Source organism: Podarcis bocagei, assembly GCF_964188305.1.
Source record: "Podarcis bocagei genome assembly, chromosome: 2".
Taxonomy (NCBI): Eukaryota; Metazoa; Chordata; class Lepidosauria; order Squamata; family Lacertidae; genus Podarcis; species Podarcis bocagei.
Genome location: NC_138126.1, coordinates 13,250,897 through 13,267,995, shown reverse-complemented (window position 1 = coordinate 13,267,995; position 17,099 = coordinate 13,250,897). Strand labels below are relative to the sequence as shown.

Sequence of the window (17,099 nt, the reverse complement as noted above, 5' to 3'; positions counted from 1 at the left end):
GGAAGGCGAGGTCCCGTTGCATGAGCAGTGATGGATACAACTCCAAATTTCCAAAATGAACTGTATACAAGATTTATTTGTTTTTTTTAAAAAATGTCCAATTCCTTCAATGCTATTGGGAACTTTTGGCGTAGTTTCAGGTTCTCTTACAGTTCCTGGTACTAATTGGTCTTCCATGGCATTAGTGCCATTCCGGAATCAGTGCTGTGGATCCTGCTTTTATACCAGCTGTACCCCTGATGCTGACTGAGTGCTAGCTAAGTTGGCGACTAGGTAAGAAAAATGGCACTAGGACAAGTTTCTCCCTCATGTGGGTTCTGTGAATTATAGTAAAGTTTCTGTTTTTGCTGGAGTTCTGACGTTCCATGCATTTTTATGGTTTCTCACATGTGTATTCTTTGATGTGAAATAAGGTTACTTCTCTGAGTGAAGGCCTTTCCACACACCAAACATTTATAGGGTTTCTCTCCTGTGTGGGTTCTCTGGTGTGAAATAAGGTGACCTTTCTGTGTGAAGGTCTTTGTGCACACCAAGCATTCATACGGCTTCTCTCCTGTGTGCCTTCTTTCATGTCTAACAAGATACACTCTTTCACAAAAACCTTTTCCACACTCCATACATTTATATGGTTTTTCCCCTGTGTGAGTTTTTTGATGTACAAAAAGGCTTCTCCTATCACTGAAGCTCTTTTCACACTCCGTGCATTCATGTGGTTTCTGCCCTGTGTGGGTGTTTTGATGCACAGTAAGACTTCTCCTATCGCTAAAGCTCTTTTCACACTCCATGCATTGATATGGTTTCTCCCCTGTGTGTGTTCTTTGATGTGAAATAAGGTTACTCCTCTGAGTAAAGGTATTGCCACACACCAAGCACTTATAGGGTTTCTCTCCTGTGTGGGTTCTCTGATGTGAAATAAGGTGATCTCTCTGAGTGAAGGTCTTTCTACATACCACACATTCATATGGTTTCTCCCCTGTGTGGGTTCTCAAATGTACATTAAGGCTTCCATTATGAGTGAAGCTTTTTCCACACTCCTTGCATTGATATGGCTTCTCCCCTGTGTGAGTTCTTTGATGCTTAGAACAAGCTCGTGAATCACTGAAGCTTTTTCCACACTCCATGCACTGATATGGTTTCTCTCCTGTGTGATTTCTTTGATGCCTTGCAAGATGTCCCCTTTCAAGGAAGCTCTTTCCACATTCCATACATTTATATGGTTTCTCTCCTGTGTGTCTTCTTTGATGCCTAGCAAGATACCCTCTGTCAATAAAACTGTGTCCACACTCCATACACTGATATGGTTTCTCCCCTGTGTGGGTTCTTTGATGTGAAGTAAGGCTACGATGCACAGTGAAGCTCTTTCCACACTCCATGCACTTATATGGTTTCTCCCCTGTGTGGGTTCTCTGATGTACAAAAAGACTTCTTCTGTCACTGAAGCTCTTTCCACACTCCAGGCATTCATACGGTTTCTCCCCTGTGTGGATTCTTTGATGTACAATGAGACTTCTCCTATCACTGAGGTTTTTCCCACACTCCATGCATTTAAAAGGTTTCTCCCCTGTGTGGGTTCTTTGATGTACAATGAAGTTTCCTCTCTTGTTGAAGCTCTTTCCACATTCTGTGCATTTATATAGGATCTGCCCTGTGCGGGTTCTGAAATGTCTATTTAATACAGATTTATCTTTGCATATTTCCCCATTCACTATCCACTTTTTCAGTTGATTTCTTTTGTGGTCTTCTGGGTTTAGAACTTCATGGTCATCTGCACCTTGAGAAATAGAAAAATTCTTCCTCTCATTCTTCGATCGGTATCCTTCTAGCCTATTTCCCCCCCTTTGATGTCCAAACATCTCTTCGGCTTTATGCCGGCCTGTTTCCAGTAGCTCACTATAACTCTTGTCCCGCTGATTAGCTATTTGGAGATAAAAGGAAAACATATATTTCCTGTTAGGACTTCAGTGCTAAAAGCATCATGAGTTATCAAGCCCAATTACCCTTTTCTTTTTTCTGATTTCCTAGGTTGTCCCCTCTCCTCTCTGGACACCCTGGCAAAACCTATGTCACCTTTTGAATCTGTTACTCAACAGCATTAATGTCTTTCTTATTTATTTCCCATTGATTAAACAAGACACAGAAGTGTGTGCATGTGTGGATTATCCCCCTCCCTTCTGATATAACAATGAAATGGGGTTCCACAAGGTTATGTAAATGGGGAGGGGGTATGAAACTGCAGGAAGGCTAGAAGAAGAAGGGACACCAAACTGAAAAAGATAACTGTTCTATGGATTCTATTAAATGGTCGGTAATTTTTTTAAAAGTAGATGGTGAGAAACAACACAGTTACATAGTCCTAAACAGACTGTGGATTTTCCGGTACACCAAATGGGGAATGAGACGAGCAAATAAAAATGATTATCATTGAAGGGATAGGGAAGTGGTCCCCAATACTCCCAGTGGGCCAATTTTGACAGGTGGATGGGGCCATTCAACTGTCAATCACTTGAAATCACAATAACCCCTACGCACAGCACTTTGGAGGGGCCACTCACCAGCTGATTGTCAGGCGCAGGGAAGGTGGGCATGGTTTAACCCAAGCAGACCAATGGGCCATATGGGGAGGTCTTGCTGGCCTAATTAGGCCTTTGTGCCAGAGGGTCTTCACCTCTGTTTTAAGGTAGGGTGTGAAGCGATGTGCCTTTGTTTGCAAAACAGTTCTCTGCTTTTGCTAGCTGCTTTGACAAGGAAATTCAAAAGGTTGTGCGTCAAATACTCAACCCTGGAATCCGAGATCTAATGGGGAAATGGAACCTAAACACTGAAAGAGGGAGGGGAATCAGACTGTCCCATAAGGAAGGTGAGCAGAACATAAAAGAAGCCTTGCTTCATCAGGCCCAAGCCACTGGACATGCTTGCTGGGGCTGATGGGAGTTGTAGTTCTGCAACATCTAGAGCAGGCATAGGCAAACTTGGTCTTCCAGATGCTTTGGGACTACAACTCCCATCATTCCTAGCTAACAGGACCAGTGGTCAGGGATGATGGGAGTTGTAGTCCCAAAACATCTGAAGGGGCAAGTTTGCCTATGCCTGTTCTAGAGAGCCAGTGGTTCCCTAGTTTTAACTAAGAGAGACTTGGTGAGCGTCAAATCTACATCAGTGGGAAGGAGGAAGCCTTAAGTTATGTCTGCCAGAAATTTAAACACAGAATTAAGGAATGCCCTGAACACCCAGACAAGAGCTGACCCATCACAGAGTCAATCTCTCTGCTTCCTCACAGTCCCTCAGAAGTGGATCTTCCCCTTTCTCTAGCCAGAGGTCTGATTTGGGAATTTCTTTCAAAGAAACAAGGCAGACTAATAACCACGAAATATTCAGGCATTTCAAATTCACCCCCTCCCAAATGTAGCGGGAGATTAGTCCGTTGCACCCTCTTCTTGTTGAGTATGACGGGGCAACTGGGCACCCAGTGTTCATTAAGTCCAGTTCATTGATAATGTAGCAGCAGCTGCAACTTCAAATATTGGACACCTCTCAACATGGTGTCCAGCATTCCCTCCGTGGCCTACGAACTGCCTCTGGGAAGCCTCCAAAGCGATACATGAAGACTGTGAAATGAAAGCACTCCAAATGCTAAGGAAAGGGTTAATGCTCACAAGGTCTTTAGAGCTCTGTGACGTCATGCGCCTGAGGCAGTTATGGCAGTTGGTACAGTTAGAGCAGCAGGTCTGTTCTGTTGCGCTGCTGTCTGCCTCAGTTAAGTCAGTCTGTAACAGTATTTACCTTAGATCCAAATCTACGTAAGATGCATTAGCAACAGCACTTGTCAACCAAGGGACAAGACATCCTTACCCAGAAACATTACATTTGCGTAATTTTCCAGCATCACTTCCTTGTAGAGAGCTCTCTGGCAGGGGCCCAGGAGATCCCACTCCCCCTTGCTGAAATACACGGCCACCTCCTCAAAGGACACCAGCCGCTGAAAGGAAAAGATAGATTCTCTACTCAGAAATGAACTCTTATGTAGATAAAATAATAAACGTGTATCTGACAGGGATCTCAGCATGAAAATAAAAGGGCTAACCTGGTAGCTTTATTTCTCTTGCTATTATTAATAATGTTATTTATTAATCACGTTCTACATACAGTGGTATCTTGGTTCTCAAACGCCAAAAACCCGGAAGTAAATGTTTTGGGTTTTGAACGTTCTTCAGAAGGCAAATGTCCGATGCGGCTATCAGCTATTGTTTCTGAGGTACCTCCACCAATCAGAAGCTGCGCCTTGGTTTTAGAACATTTCGGAAGTCAAACAGATTTCCGGAATGGATTAAATTTGGCGCTTTTGGTTTTGCTATATATTTTGCGTTTTTGTTTTTGAGGCTTTTTGGTTAATTTGTTTTTGTGACTGTGTGGAACCCAGTTCAGCTACTGATTGATTGATTGTGTGACTGTGGAAATGGATAAAAGCCCCCCATCAAAACAATGACTATCAACAGTGCAGGTAAGAAAAAAAATTATTTAAATGTTATCATCTACAATCTTATTTATTTTATAGTACAGTACATTGATTATTGCTTTCATTTTATGGATCAATTATCTTGTTAGACAGTAAAATTCATGTTAAATTGCTGTTTTAGGGGTTGTTTTTAAAAGTCTGGAGCAGATTAATCCGTTTTGCATTACTTTCTGTGGGAAAGTGCACCTTGGTTTTTGAACGTTTGGTTTTGGAACAGATTTCGGGAACAGATTAAGTTTGAGAACCAAGGTACCACTGTGTTGTATAAAATGTAATGTAAAGTGGACACTGATGGCAGAAAGCTTTGCAAAATCCTTCTAGGAAAGCTTTAATTTTTTTCTGCAGGACTGTAGACATCACGCAAGAGTTCATAGTTTAAGTTGGGTCACCTAGACATTTTGTAGCAGCAACAGAGAAGGGGCAGCACACGTTTCCTGCAAACCTCGCAGCCCAATGGAGGGAGACACCCAGACTGTGCCCTGCCTGTCTCCACAAGGAACCTGCCTCTTACCTGAGATGGGTCCATGGCAGAAGTTTCCACTCCAGCTCCAGCAAGCGATGATCCAGACTGGGCCTCTGATGCCATTGTTCTGTCATGGGGGGAGAGGGAGAGAAAGAAGAGGTAAACCAGGCCATCTCTGGGACACGGCTAGAAGGAAAGTCCCAATCTGGGGGCAACTGAGAAGTGGAGTTATTCACATTTCAGCTGAACGGTGAGGGCAAACCCTTTGGTTTCCTGGCTTTTCACATCATTAAAATGAATTTCACTTCACCCTCCTTTAAATTTATTCCACATTGTCCTGCCTGGGACTCTCTTGTCTCTCTCTCTCGCACACATACACACCCTCAATCAATCAAAATATACTGATGTCATATTCTATCCACTCCTGTTTCTTCAAAACCTTCCCACTCCCTCAAGCCCAGAGGGAAACATTGAAAACTTTCCCACGTGCAAAGGAACATAAGAAGCTGTTTATTTACACAAAAGCACAGGCGGAGTGGGGAGGGAATAGGTACCTAATTTGAAGCTATTCACAACATGTATCTGGGGTTATGAGCATCAACATTTTGTAGTAGTAGTAGTAGTAACAACAATAAAAATGATAATAAAAAATGACTTATACCCCCCCAATTTGGCCGGGTCTCCCCAGCAACCACATTTTATAAATGTTGATTATGCTTGGGGGGTGGAGGTGGGGTGACAGAGGGAAAATTGGAGGTGGGGTGACCCACCACCCCCCAAGGGCCTTTCCCTTCCCGCGCGTGCGTAAAAACCACGGTGGCCCAGAACAAGGGGGAAGAGAGGCTGCAAAGTGCAGCTGTTGCGGGGCGCCTCCTTTTGCAGCTGGATTTGGGCGCATCAGCCTCAAACATTAGGACGACTCCCCTCCCCAGCCTTCCCCCCAAATGCAAGCTCCGCGTCTCCCACCGCCGCCCGCCGCGTGGCACCTCGCCGCCTCTTTCGTCTCCTGCCCGCCGCTCCTCGCCTGGGAACCCCGACGACGAGCCTCTTTCCTCCAAATCCAAACGGAGGTGCGTCGGCGACGGTCTTCCCCCACTTTCAAAACTTCCTCCCTCTCTAGGAACCACAGCTCGGTTTGTTTAACCCTCGCAGGGCTCCAGTTACAGATAGGTAGCCGTGTTGGTCTGCCATAGTCAAAATAAAAAACCCCTTCCAGTAGCACCTTAAAGACCAACTAAGTTAGTTCTTGGTATGAGCTTTCGTGTGCATGCACACTTCTTCAGATACACTGAAACAGAAGTTGCCAGATCCTTCTATATAGTGAGAAGGTGGGGAGGGGTATTACTCAGAAGGGTGGTGGGAATGGGAGATTGGCAGATAGCTGAGATGAGCCTGTTGACGACTCTTAACGACTGCAATAGGTCTTACAGGAAAAGGCAAGGGGTGAGAAGGTGAAAAATGGCTTAGTCATGGGCTGCATCTCTCAGCCCCTCCCTGTTCGCAAAGCGGCGCCCTGCGCGCGCGCGCGTCGTTCTTCATTCCAGGGGGAAGCAAATTTTGAAGGGTGGTGGTTGCTTTTGATGCATTTATACATCAAATTTATGCATCCGTCAAACCAGGGAGCAGTTCAGCCACAAAGCATATAGGAAATCTTATGCAAACATCATATGGGAAATCTTATGCAAACAGATGGAGTTATGCTTTACAACTCAGGGTAACTGAACCCAGAATTATAAATGAGTATATACTGTAATATAATGTAATAATTATTAAGTTTCCTTCTCCCCCCCCCAAAAAAAAACACACACACACATGTTAAACCCGTAACAAATAAAGGAAAGAAATCTCTGTCTCTTACAATACTACATAAATATATTCAATCTTGACCCCCGCAAAAATCCCATCTTAGATTTTGCGCTTTGGATCTATTATGTTAAGTTTTTGCCATCACTGCATGGTCCAAATAAATTTTTGCACAGTTCTTCAGTGATGGGTCTTTTAAAAATGTTTTTTGGCTGTAAGGAATTGAAGCCTGCTGTTCTTTTTGTGATTGGACAACATTTAGCTCGGTGAGTCTATGTTTGGTAAAGAAGCACATAAACTGCTGTTGGAAACCCAAAGAATTTTATTTTTACTTTCTGAAAATGTCAGGCAAAGCTAAATAATAATAATAATAATAATAATAATAATAATAATAATAATAGCAAGTACTTAGCAATCATTTTTAATGATTTCTATGCAATTTTACACACATTTTTCTTACCAAGCAAATTATATCAATTTAACCAAAATATCTTTTGAATTCTCAAGTCATGTTACAACTTTTTAGCATCCCTCATTTTTTGAATTGGAAAGTTGAAAAATTCAACACACCCTAATACACCAGTATAGATGTACAGTGCAACTTCCTATGGCATGGCATGTCACAACTCTGGGCCAAAGATATCAAAATATCACTTCCCATACACAAGTTCAGGTGTAGCATGTGGTCAGCAGAAACACCATTAGGCTTGGTGACATCTGACAGTCAGATCCTTAATCTGCCCCAGTCCACAGGAAGGTTTCTGACCAGAAGCTGAAATCAGCTTGAATAATGTATTTAAACTACAATAGCAGGAAATAAGTGAATTTCAGTTTATGAAGCACATCTACATAATAATATTATCAAAAACAGTAATATGCACGTTGCACAAAAAAGGAATCCTGGGAAACTGCGAATGCAAGTGAAAAAATAGGATACAAGAATTACACAGGACACAAAATATGAAGAGCATAATAATTATACTGAAATAGAAGGAAATTTTGAAGCATTGAATAAAATGTCTATTAGAAGCCATATGGTATACAAACTTGTAATGATTTACTAAATTACTCCCAACAGGTCAAACCGGTCAGTGGCCCTGCTACATTTCCACTATTCAGTCACTTTTTAAAAAACATTTAAGACATGAATTTTTTAACTGCCTATGTAAGCAGACGTTTGAAGGGTTCTGTGGATTTTCGGAGATTTAAGAAGTGAATCTAGGATCCAAAGAGCTTAGATGGGGAGGGCAAATTATATATGTATACACACAGAGACACTCTTCTTATTTCATGCTAAAAACTACAAAAAGCTAAGTCTGATCAAAATTATTCCTGAAGCCCCATATCCAAAAGGACAGGTTCAGAGGGAAATCGCAAAAAAATAAAATAAAATAAGCTTCAAACTCTCTGAAAGAGAGGGTGGAAGGTCAGCTGGGCTCCAAAAAGCTGCAGAAGAGAAATCTAGCAGCCAACCTGAAGTTCAGCAAGCAAATGGAGTGAGCGGGAAAGGTTTGCCAACACTGAATTTGTGAGGTTTTGCCATGGATTCAAAATGTGGCCTGGCCATATTTTACTTGAAGAATGAAAAAGAGATTAGGAAGATCTGAAGGACTCTTCAATGCTTTTTACTGTTTATATTAGTGTGTGTGTGTGTGTGTGTGTGTGTGTGTGTGTGTGTGTGTGTGTGTCTAAATTAAACGGCTTATAAAAATACTATGGGACTATATAAATTAACACTGGACCAGTAGCCTCACCAGATGCGTCCATTCTGTCAAGAGAATATCTATCACTTCAGATGACAATCTAGCTCCTAACACAGGTGTTAGAAATGTAACTTAGATAACTTTCTCCCATGTATTTTTTTTTTAAAAAAGTGTATCAAACATTTGTTCTCACGTTCTTTCAATGCAGCATGCACTTTTATGGTTTCCCTATGGGGGTTCTCTGATGTGAAGCAAGGCTTCTCCGAACAGAAGTATTTCCACAAACTCTGCATTTATATGGTTTTTCTCTTAGATGGGGAATCCCCCTCAAAGTATATAAAGGCTTCCACCAGTGCCGAACTTTTTCTAGTCTATACATTCATGTGGGTTCTTTCATGTTTTCTAAGAGTTCCACCATCACGGAAGCTCTTTCCACAGGCCATACATTTATATGGTTTCTCGCCTGTGTGGATTCTTTTATGTTTAGTAAGACTTCCATTCACACTAAAACTTTTTCCACACTCTTCGCACTTATACGGTCTCATTCCTGTGTGGGTTCTTGCATGTATGACAAGATTCCCACTGTCACGGAAGCTCTTTCCACATTCCATACATATGTATGGTTTCTCCCCCGTGTGCTTTCTTTCATGCGTTTTAAGGCTTCCACTCACGCTGAAGCTTTTCCCACATACCAAGCATTTATATGGTTTCTCCCCTGTGTGAGTTCTTTCATGCTCACTAAGCGTTCCACTGTTTCTGAAGCTCTTTCCACACTCCATGCACTTATATGGTTTCTCCCCCGTGTGGATTCTTTTATGTGCTTTAAGGTTTCCATTCGCACTGAAGCTTTTCCCACATTCCAAGCATTTATATGGTCTCTCCCCTGTGTGAGTTCTTTTGTGTTCAGTAAGACTACCCCTATCTCTAAAGCTCTTTCCACACTCCATGCACTTATATGGTTTCTCCCCTGTGTGGGTTTTGCAGTGTCTAGTGAGAGTTCCCCTATCTCTAAAGCTCTTCCCACACTTCATGCAATCGTATAGTTTCACCCCTGTGGGGGTTCTGTGGTATCTGTTTAGTACTGGTTTATCTTTGATCATTTCCCCAAAGACGGGACACTTTTTTAGTTGCTTTCTTTGGTGATATTCTGGGTTCAGAAGTTCAAGGTCATCAGCACCCAGAGAAGTAGAGGATTCTTTCCTTCCATTCTTTGATTGATTTCCCTCAGATCTCTTTTGTCCTGATGGATTTCCAAGCATCTCCTTTCCTGCTTTCTGCTTACATGTTCCTGCTGGCTGACTATAGTTTTCAGTGTTGTACTGATCACCTCCTTGGAGGGAAAAAAACAGGAAAAAAGCCAATTTTGTTAGGACTTCAAAGCCAAAATCAAGGATTTCATTAGACATCAAGACTGATTACCCCTGACATGTTTAAAAAGCAAGATCATCAAGGAATCTGCCTGAATACCCAGACAAGACCAGGTCCCACCACAAACTGAAGCACATACCTGCCAAACTCTCTCCTTCCTCACAGATCCAGACAAATGGCTCTTCACCTCCTTCCAGCCGGGAGATGAGGTCTGGTTTGGGAATTTCTTTCAAAGAAACAGACAAAATATTCAGGCATTATCTCATTCATTACCGTATTTTTCGCTCCATAGGACGCTCCTGACCAAAAGACGCACCAAGTTTTTAGAGCAGGAAAACAAGAAAAAAAATCTGACTCAAATTTTGTACTAAACTATTTAAAACAGCAAAGTGTGTGGCTCCTGTCCACTTTGCTGCTTTAAAGCGAGCCACGGTATATAATGAAGAGAACGGAAAAAGGACAGACATTCCATTAGAATGTAGCTGTTTTCATCATCACTGGGAAGTCAGTATTGGCAACAGTCACAAAAACTAAAATTTGAGCATTTTACTGTTATTAATCAAGAATATTAATAGTCAGGGAGAGAAACCAGGGCTGTGCAAATGAGAAGTGCTTGGAGTATGGAGGAACAGCAAAAAGATGATGATAATAATAATAATTATTATTTATTATTATTATTTATTATTTATACCCCGCCCATCTGGCTGGGCCTTCCCAGCCACTCTGGGCGGCTTCCAAAAGAATATTAAAATACTGTGAAGCTAAAGATCAAATGATTGTGCTCCAGTTCCTAAATCTCTGAAGTTTTCTCAAAACAGGCATGGTTGTTTTGAAAGGAAGATTCAAAATGGAGTGACTGAGTAAAGAACAGAGGAGGAAAAGAGGGCAGATAAATAGCTTCCGTTCAATACCAAGAGAATACAATGTTTTTGGTTTAGTATAGGTGGACTCTACTTGTAAGAATTTGTATAATGAATTATAGAGTTGGAGTGGAATATCAGAGCTTCTTTTCAGCAGTAAAGATTAGCTACTAGGAACATGGTCCACACACACAGGATGTCTGGTTATAGCTGTGCAGTTTAAACTGTTCCTGAGCCAGATACCTGCTCAGTTTTAGCTGAAATTACTATTACTGGTTTGTGGAGATGCTTTGTATGTATTTATGACTATTTCCCCAAAACTGTTACTTGAAGAAATCCCCAAACTTACTATTTTTAAACTTCAAATGGAGCTCAGAATCCAGTTAGGCAATCCTTTGCAGTTGAATTAGGAGGCACTGAGAGACAGCAATTTGCTGCTCCCCACCCTCCACCCCAGGAGCACACAGCCTTCCCTCTGCTTGCAAACCTTGCAAACCTTATCCGGACTTCAGGGGAAAGCAAAGGCTGTAGGCAGAGCAGTGTAGCTCCCCACCCCCAAAAAGTACCCCAGCAGCACACAATCTTCCCTCTGCTTGCAAACCTTGCAAACCTTGTCGGGACTTCAGGGGAAAGCAAAGGCTGTAGGCAGAGCAGTGTGGCTCCTCCCCCCACCCCCAAAAAGCACCCCAGCAGCACACAGCCTTCCCTCTGCTTGCAAACCTTGCAAACGTTGTCCGGACTTCAGGGGAAAGCAAAGGCTGTAGGCAGAGCAGTGTAGCTCCCCACCCCCAAAAAGCACCCCAGCAGCACACAATCTTCCCTCTGCTTGCAAACCTTGCAAACCTTGTTGGGACTTCAGGGGAAAGCAGAGGTTGCTGGCAGAGCCGCGTGGCTCCTCCCCCCACCCCCAAAGAGCAGCCCGGGAGCGCACAGCCTTCCCGCTGCTTGCAAACCTTGTCGGGACTTCAGGGGAAAGCAGAGGTTGCCGGCAGAGTACCGTGGCTCCTCCCCCCACCCCCAAAGAGCAGCCCGGGAGCACAGGACAACAGCGATTTGGCTCCAGGTAACACACATTCGCTCCATAAGACGCACAGACTTTTCCCCTTACTTTTTAGGAGGGAAAAAGTGCGTCCTATGGAGCGAAAAATACGGTAATTGCCTTCCAAATATATGAGTTGAGCTACAGAACATAGCAAGAACAGTTAGAAAGTGGGTGTCTTACCAACAAAAGTTGGTTAAAGGCACTCCGAGCCACCAAAGACCAGTGTCTGTAGGGGCAGAGCTGGATCCAGGAGCACCCCTAAACTGCGCACTTCCTCCTTCCGAGAAAGTGCAACAACATCCAAGGAAGATCAGTTCCTGACTTCCCAGACTCAGGGCACTCATCCACCAAGCCTCTGTCTTGTCAGGATTCAGATTCAGTTTATTTGTTCTCATCCAGTCCACCACTGTATCCAGACTCCAGACTAGGGCCTTCAGCCACTCCCAGTTAGGATGTTACAAAGAAAAAGAGTTGGGCATTATTAGGCAATTACTGAAGGATGCAACGGAAGCTGCAAAGTATGCCCTCCTCACAGTTTCACTGCCATACGACAGACACGGTTGTGTTCTCTAGCTCATAACTACAGCGGGACTTTTGCCACTTGTGCTGTAGCCGTCATCTGGCTAGTTTCATAACATGTAGCTCCTCAGTATACCAGGTAGGCAGACATACTCCACAGCATCGGAAAGGCTGCTCATATCCATGCTCCTCTGCATTATGCCATTCCATGGCTAGTCACCAGCTCTAACCACTGAAAAAATCCCCCCAAAGATTCAGGAATCCATTGCACTCCATAGGTCTCTCGGGGCAGACGATCCTACCGGTCCCTCATTCCTACCGGAAATTGGAAATGGAAGCCCAAACGTCACCAGGAAGTGGTCTGGCCATGACAATGGGGCTTTACTTTCTTTTTCTCAACAAATGAATAAACATCCTCACCTGGAGAGGCCACACTCTCATAATTCTCCAGCATGACTTCCTTGTAGAGAGCTCTTTGGCTTGGACCCAGGAGATCCCACTCCCCCTTGCTGAAATACACAGCCACTGCTTCAAAGGACACCAGCTGCTGGGAAAAACAACAACACACCATAATGGCCTGTACTCAGAAATGTACTCTCCATGTATACAAAAATCTCTGTGTATTAAACAGGGCTCCCAGTTTGAAAGGGGAAGGACTAACCGGGTGGTTTGTGTGCACTTCCTAATTTTTTTCTGCAGGACTCAAGGGATTATGGAAGGGATACTGCAGAGTTCATAGCATTACTTAGACAACTTGACTTCTCCTAGGAACAAAAACTAAAGAGGCACATTCCTTGAAGATCTAACACCCCCAAGGTGTCCCCTCTCTTCACAAGGATTCCACTCCTACCTGAGATGAGTGCATGGCAGCTCCTTCCGCTGTGCCACAAGGAAGTTATGGCCCAGGCGGCACCCCTGATGCCATTGTTCTGCCTGTGGGGGAAGACAAAAGTGAGGAAAGAGAGTCTGGGTCTAGGGGCAGCAGTGAAATTGTGTCATTCATGTCCCCATTTGCGGGCGGGGTAGAGAAGGAAAGGTGACGAGAACAGTTTCATCCTTTGGGAAACTCATTAAGTTTTCACGGCTTAAACGCTCCTGAGCTCACCCATATTTTTGGACCATGTAAATAACCGGAAAGAAGGGTCCGGAGGCTGCAGCAAGTGCACAATATGGCTGCTAGGTTGGTGAGTGGACAGCCAATGGGACCTTGTGATACCAATCCTGAAAGCATTGCACTTGAGCTACTGGACCCCATTCAAGGTGTTAGTACCAGCACATAAAACCCTAAATGGCTAGGGACTCAAAGTACTTAAAAGAGTGCCTTTCCAGTCATCTCAGATCTTACAACTGGCAGGTGATGTTTTGCTGGTGCTGCTGCAATCAAGGGCTGCCCAGTGACAGGGCCTTTCCAGCGGTGGTTCCCCAGTTGTGATATGACCTCCCTAGTGAGGTGCACCTGTCTCAATCACTATTAACTTTCAGGAGGAATTTGAAAACATTCCTGTTTACTCAGGCCTTTGTTGTGTGAGAACTACTATTCCGGGCAATCTTGAGCACACTGGATGAAATAAATGTTTTTAGTCATGTTTTTAACTGTAACTGCTTTTAGAAGTTTCTTATTGCAATTGTCTTCAGAATGCTTTAACTGTTTTCCAGTTTTGTTTTTGAAATGTTGATGTGTTTGCCACCCTGGGCTCCTTCAGCAAGAAGGGGGAAGATATAAATTAAATTCATCAAATAAATAAAACAATTTAGTCTCTGCCTTTTGGCTGTAAGTTTAGAAAGCAGGGGCCTGGTTGGTTTCAACACACAAATCCCTTACTTGTGCCTTGCTCTACTCGGAACTTTTTCCACAAAAAAAGTTAGATGAAAGATTCATTTTATTCTCTGTTGTCCATTGTAAAGGCCTTTGGTTATATACAATAAAAATTGATTGATTTATTGATTGACAGTGTCCAGCCAGATGCCTCTTCTGGGAAATACAGAAGCTGCATTTGAGTACAAGAGCACTCTCCAGAAACTGGTTTTCAGAAGCACTGCTCCCTCCCACTGTAGAGACAGAACATAGAGCCATTGTGGCTAATAGCCATGACAGCCCTCTCCCTCCATGAATTTATCCGATCCTCTTTTGAAGCCATTAAGGTTCATGGCTATCGCCGCCTCCTGTGGGAGAGAGTCCCATAGTTTGTGCAATAGCAAGTCAAAGTAAGCAAAGATTACACAGCTGCACAAACACTTATAAAACATTACAGCTTATAGTTAAATGTTCTTATTCTTTAAATTCTTAAAATGGAGTTCTTATTTCCTTGGATACACATTTAAAGTCTACTTAATTAGTAGATTGTTAAATTCCACCTTGATTGTTTCTATTGTTTTTGTAAAGAACTATGCACAAATTTTGGTTTTAGTATGCTGGCCGTTTGGCTGCAATAATAAACATTTAACGTTCCGCAGTTTGCAAGTGAATCTGCTTCAGTGGACTTAAGAGAAAAGTGGTTTGGTGGGGGGTGGAAAGCCCTTTTTCTAACCACTTTCTCCCTGCCATGCAGAATTTTCTTAACATGTCACTTCTTACCTCTCTATTTAGCTGTAATTCTAATTAGTGCTTAATTGCCTTTTAATGAATATTCCACTCCTCCCCTCCCCAATGTTGGAAAAGGCCAAGATAGAAATAAATATAATAGCAATAGCAATATTTTTCTTGAAACTAAGGAGTCCCGAAAGCTGCAAGCTTCGCTCCTTGCAGGGTGGGGGAGTCGTTCCCCGCCCTTGGTCGTTTTTTATTGCCCTTTTCTGAATCTTTCCCACCGCCTTCCTCCTCCCTATGGAGACGAGGGGCTTCCCTTCCCCGAAATAGCAGGGCCTCGGCCTCCCTTCCTCGCAAGCGGGGCAGCCTTTACCTTCCTGCCGGGCCCGTTACGCGCACAAAGCTCTCCTTTCCGCACGAAGGAATCCCAGGAAGCCTCTTTCCCTTCCGGGAATAAGAATCATAACAATACTGTAATAACAACCACCATATAAGTGCATCCGATATTATCGTCCCCGTTATGACATTTCCTGCCTCTCCAGGAACCAGGTCTCTGTGGGTTTAACCCTTGGAGGACTAGAGTCTCATTCTCTAGCATGGGTAGGCAAACTAAGGCCCCGGGGGCCGGATCTGGCCCAATCGCCTTCTAAATCCGGCCTGCGAATCAGTGTGTGTTTTACATGAGTAGAATGTGTCCTTTTATTTAAAAGGCATCTCTGGGTTATTTGTGGGGCATAGGAATTTGTTCATTTACCCCCCCCCCCACAAAATATAGTCCAGCCCCCACAAGGTCTGAGGGATAGTGGACCAACCCCCTGCTGAAAAAGTTTGCTGACCCGTGCTCTAGAGAGTTTTGCCCGTGCACAGAACTTTTGAGCTGGCATGTAGCTGGGAGGTATGTTTAAAAAAATAAAAAGCAGAAAGAGACCTGCCCCAATCACATATGAAGAAGTGGGACAGAGAGACCAATTTTTAGAGCAAAGGGGAAACGTGTGTTTTGGAGGGAAGGAAATCTAACCTCATCCAAAGGCATAAAATCATAGAACTGGAAGGAACCTTGGAGATCTTCCTACATCCAGTTCTGGGCACCACAATTTGTGAAGGATGTTAACAAGCTGGAATGTGTGCAAAGGACATCCAAGATGATCAAGGGTCTGGAAACCAAGCCTTATGAGAAACGCTTGAAGGAGCTGGGTACGTTTACCATGGAGAAGACATGGAGAAGAGATATGATAGCCACCTTCAAATATCTCAAGGGCTTTCACATGGAAGGGGGAACAAGCTTGTTTTCTCCTGCTCTGGAGGGTAGGACTCAAAGTTACAAGAAAGGAAATTCCAACTAAAAATCAGGCAGAATTTTCTGGTGGAAAGAGCCGTTTGACCTTGGAATGGTCTCCCTCGAGAGGTTGTGGACTCTCCTTCCTTGGAGGTTTTTAAGCAGAGGTTGGACGCCCATCTGTCATGGATGCTTTAGCTGAGATTTCTGCATTGCAGGGGTGTTATGTACTGAGTTGAATAGGATCCAAACTGCAGCAGTCTGATTGGTCCTAGAACAATAGGATCCAAAATGCAGCAGTCTGATTGGTCCTAGATCAATGCAGCAGTATGATTGGTTGGCAGGAGCCACCCAATCCAGCTCCAGATAGAAGTGAATCCACAACCTGATTGGCCTACAGGAGAATTCCGGAATTAGCCAATCACGTGCAGCCCATTGTGCAAATAATGTATATAAAGCAGATACTTTGAGGGGACTTTCATTCCCTCCTCACCACTATGAGCTGAATAAAGAGCATGAAATCCACTCTCGACTCTGAGTATATTTCAAGGGGGTTGGGCTAGATGACACTTGGGGTCCTTCCAACTGTGATTCTGTGAGGACAATCACATATTGTTGTGAACAGGGATTTTCAACTCTGACAAATATGAAAGATCAGAAGAGAAAGGCTTCTTTGTGTTGATGAGAAGATCTCAAATCCACACAAATGGCCCAGATGAGAAGGGCAATACTGCAAAACAGTTGGAAGCCCTTGATTATTTGTTAGCTGAAGAGGGAGGGGTATGTCAATAACTCAATTGGTCTGACTATGTCTGAGGGTAGTCCTTCTAGAACGTTCTCACAAACTGTCACCTGTACAATGACCCCAAATTTCTGCTAGTTACCACTTACCGTTTTCCTTCGGGAAACAAAAATAACCTCTGGCATAAAATTACCCAGAAATGCATTGAATTTTGCCATTAGGCAAATGTTTCTCTAAGTAATGTTTCCCTCTCTTCTCAATTTAGTTTTCTGTGTGTTTTTGC

The 17,099-nt window shown here is 43.4% G+C and overlaps 2 protein-coding genes across 3 annotated transcripts; both read right to left on the bottom strand.

Annotated features, from left to right (window-relative positions):
- Window positions 1–47: 47 nt before the first annotated feature.
- LOC308580658 (uncharacterized protein) lies at window positions 48–6,080 on the bottom strand. The gene is made up of 4 exons (XM_081182628.1): window positions 5,943–6,080; window positions 5,025–5,103; window positions 3,850–3,976; window positions 48–1,915 (listed from the first exon to the last, which is right to left on the bottom strand). Exons 2-4 carry the CDS (start codon window positions 5,097–5,099, stop codon window positions 384–386), a joined length of 1,734 nt encoding a protein of 577 aa, XP_081038754.1. The 5' UTR covers window positions 5,100–5,103; window positions 5,943–6,080; the 3' UTR covers window positions 48–383.
- A 2,340-nt stretch (window positions 6,081–8,420) lies between these two features.
- LOC308580931 (uncharacterized protein) lies at window positions 8,421–15,309 on the bottom strand. 2 transcript variants are annotated; one of them, XM_081183241.1, is made up of 5 exons: window positions 15,172–15,309; window positions 13,122–13,204; window positions 12,692–12,818; window positions 9,990–10,076; window positions 8,421–9,812 (listed from the first exon to the last, which is right to left on the bottom strand). In XM_081183241.1, the coding sequence occupies exons 2-5, from the start codon at window positions 13,134–13,136 to the stop codon at window positions 8,854–8,856; spliced, it is 1,188 nt and encodes a 395-aa protein (XP_081039367.1). In that variant the 5' UTR covers window positions 13,137–13,204; window positions 15,172–15,309; the 3' UTR covers window positions 8,421–8,853. The 2 variants fall into 2 exon arrangements, with proteins under 2 accessions (XP_081039367.1, XP_081039368.1); XM_081183242.1 differs by having other exon boundaries at window positions 12,692–12,815.
- Window positions 15,310–17,099: the final 1,790 nt, after the last annotated feature.

What these genes read in the sequence shown, in the direction of transcription:
- LOC308580658 (XM_081182628.1), bottom strand. Translation starts at nt 5,099, where the DNA reads ATGGCATCAGAGGCCCAGTCTGGATCATCGCTTGCTGGAGCTGGAGTG. An exon ending in CTGCCATGGACCCATCTCAG is followed by an intron (nt 3,977 to 5,024) that starts GTAAGAGGCAGG and finishes TTTTCCTTTCAG; the next exon opens with CGGCTGGTGTCCTTTGAGGA. An exon ending in CGCAAATGTAATGTTTCTGG is followed by an intron (nt 1,916 to 3,849) that starts GTAAGGATGTCT and finishes ATCTCCAAATAG; the next exon opens with CTAATCAGCGGGACAAGAGT.
- LOC308580931 (XM_081183241.1), bottom strand. An exon ending in TGAGAGTGTGGCCTCTCCAG is followed by an intron (nt 10,077 to 12,691) that starts GTGAGGATGTTT and finishes TTTCTTTGAAAG; the next exon opens with AAATTCCCAAACCAGACCTC. An exon ending in GGAAGGAGAGAGTTTGGCAG is followed by an intron (nt 9,813 to 9,989) that starts GTATGTGCTTCA and finishes TTTCCCTCCAAG; the next exon opens with GAGGTGATCAGTACAACACT.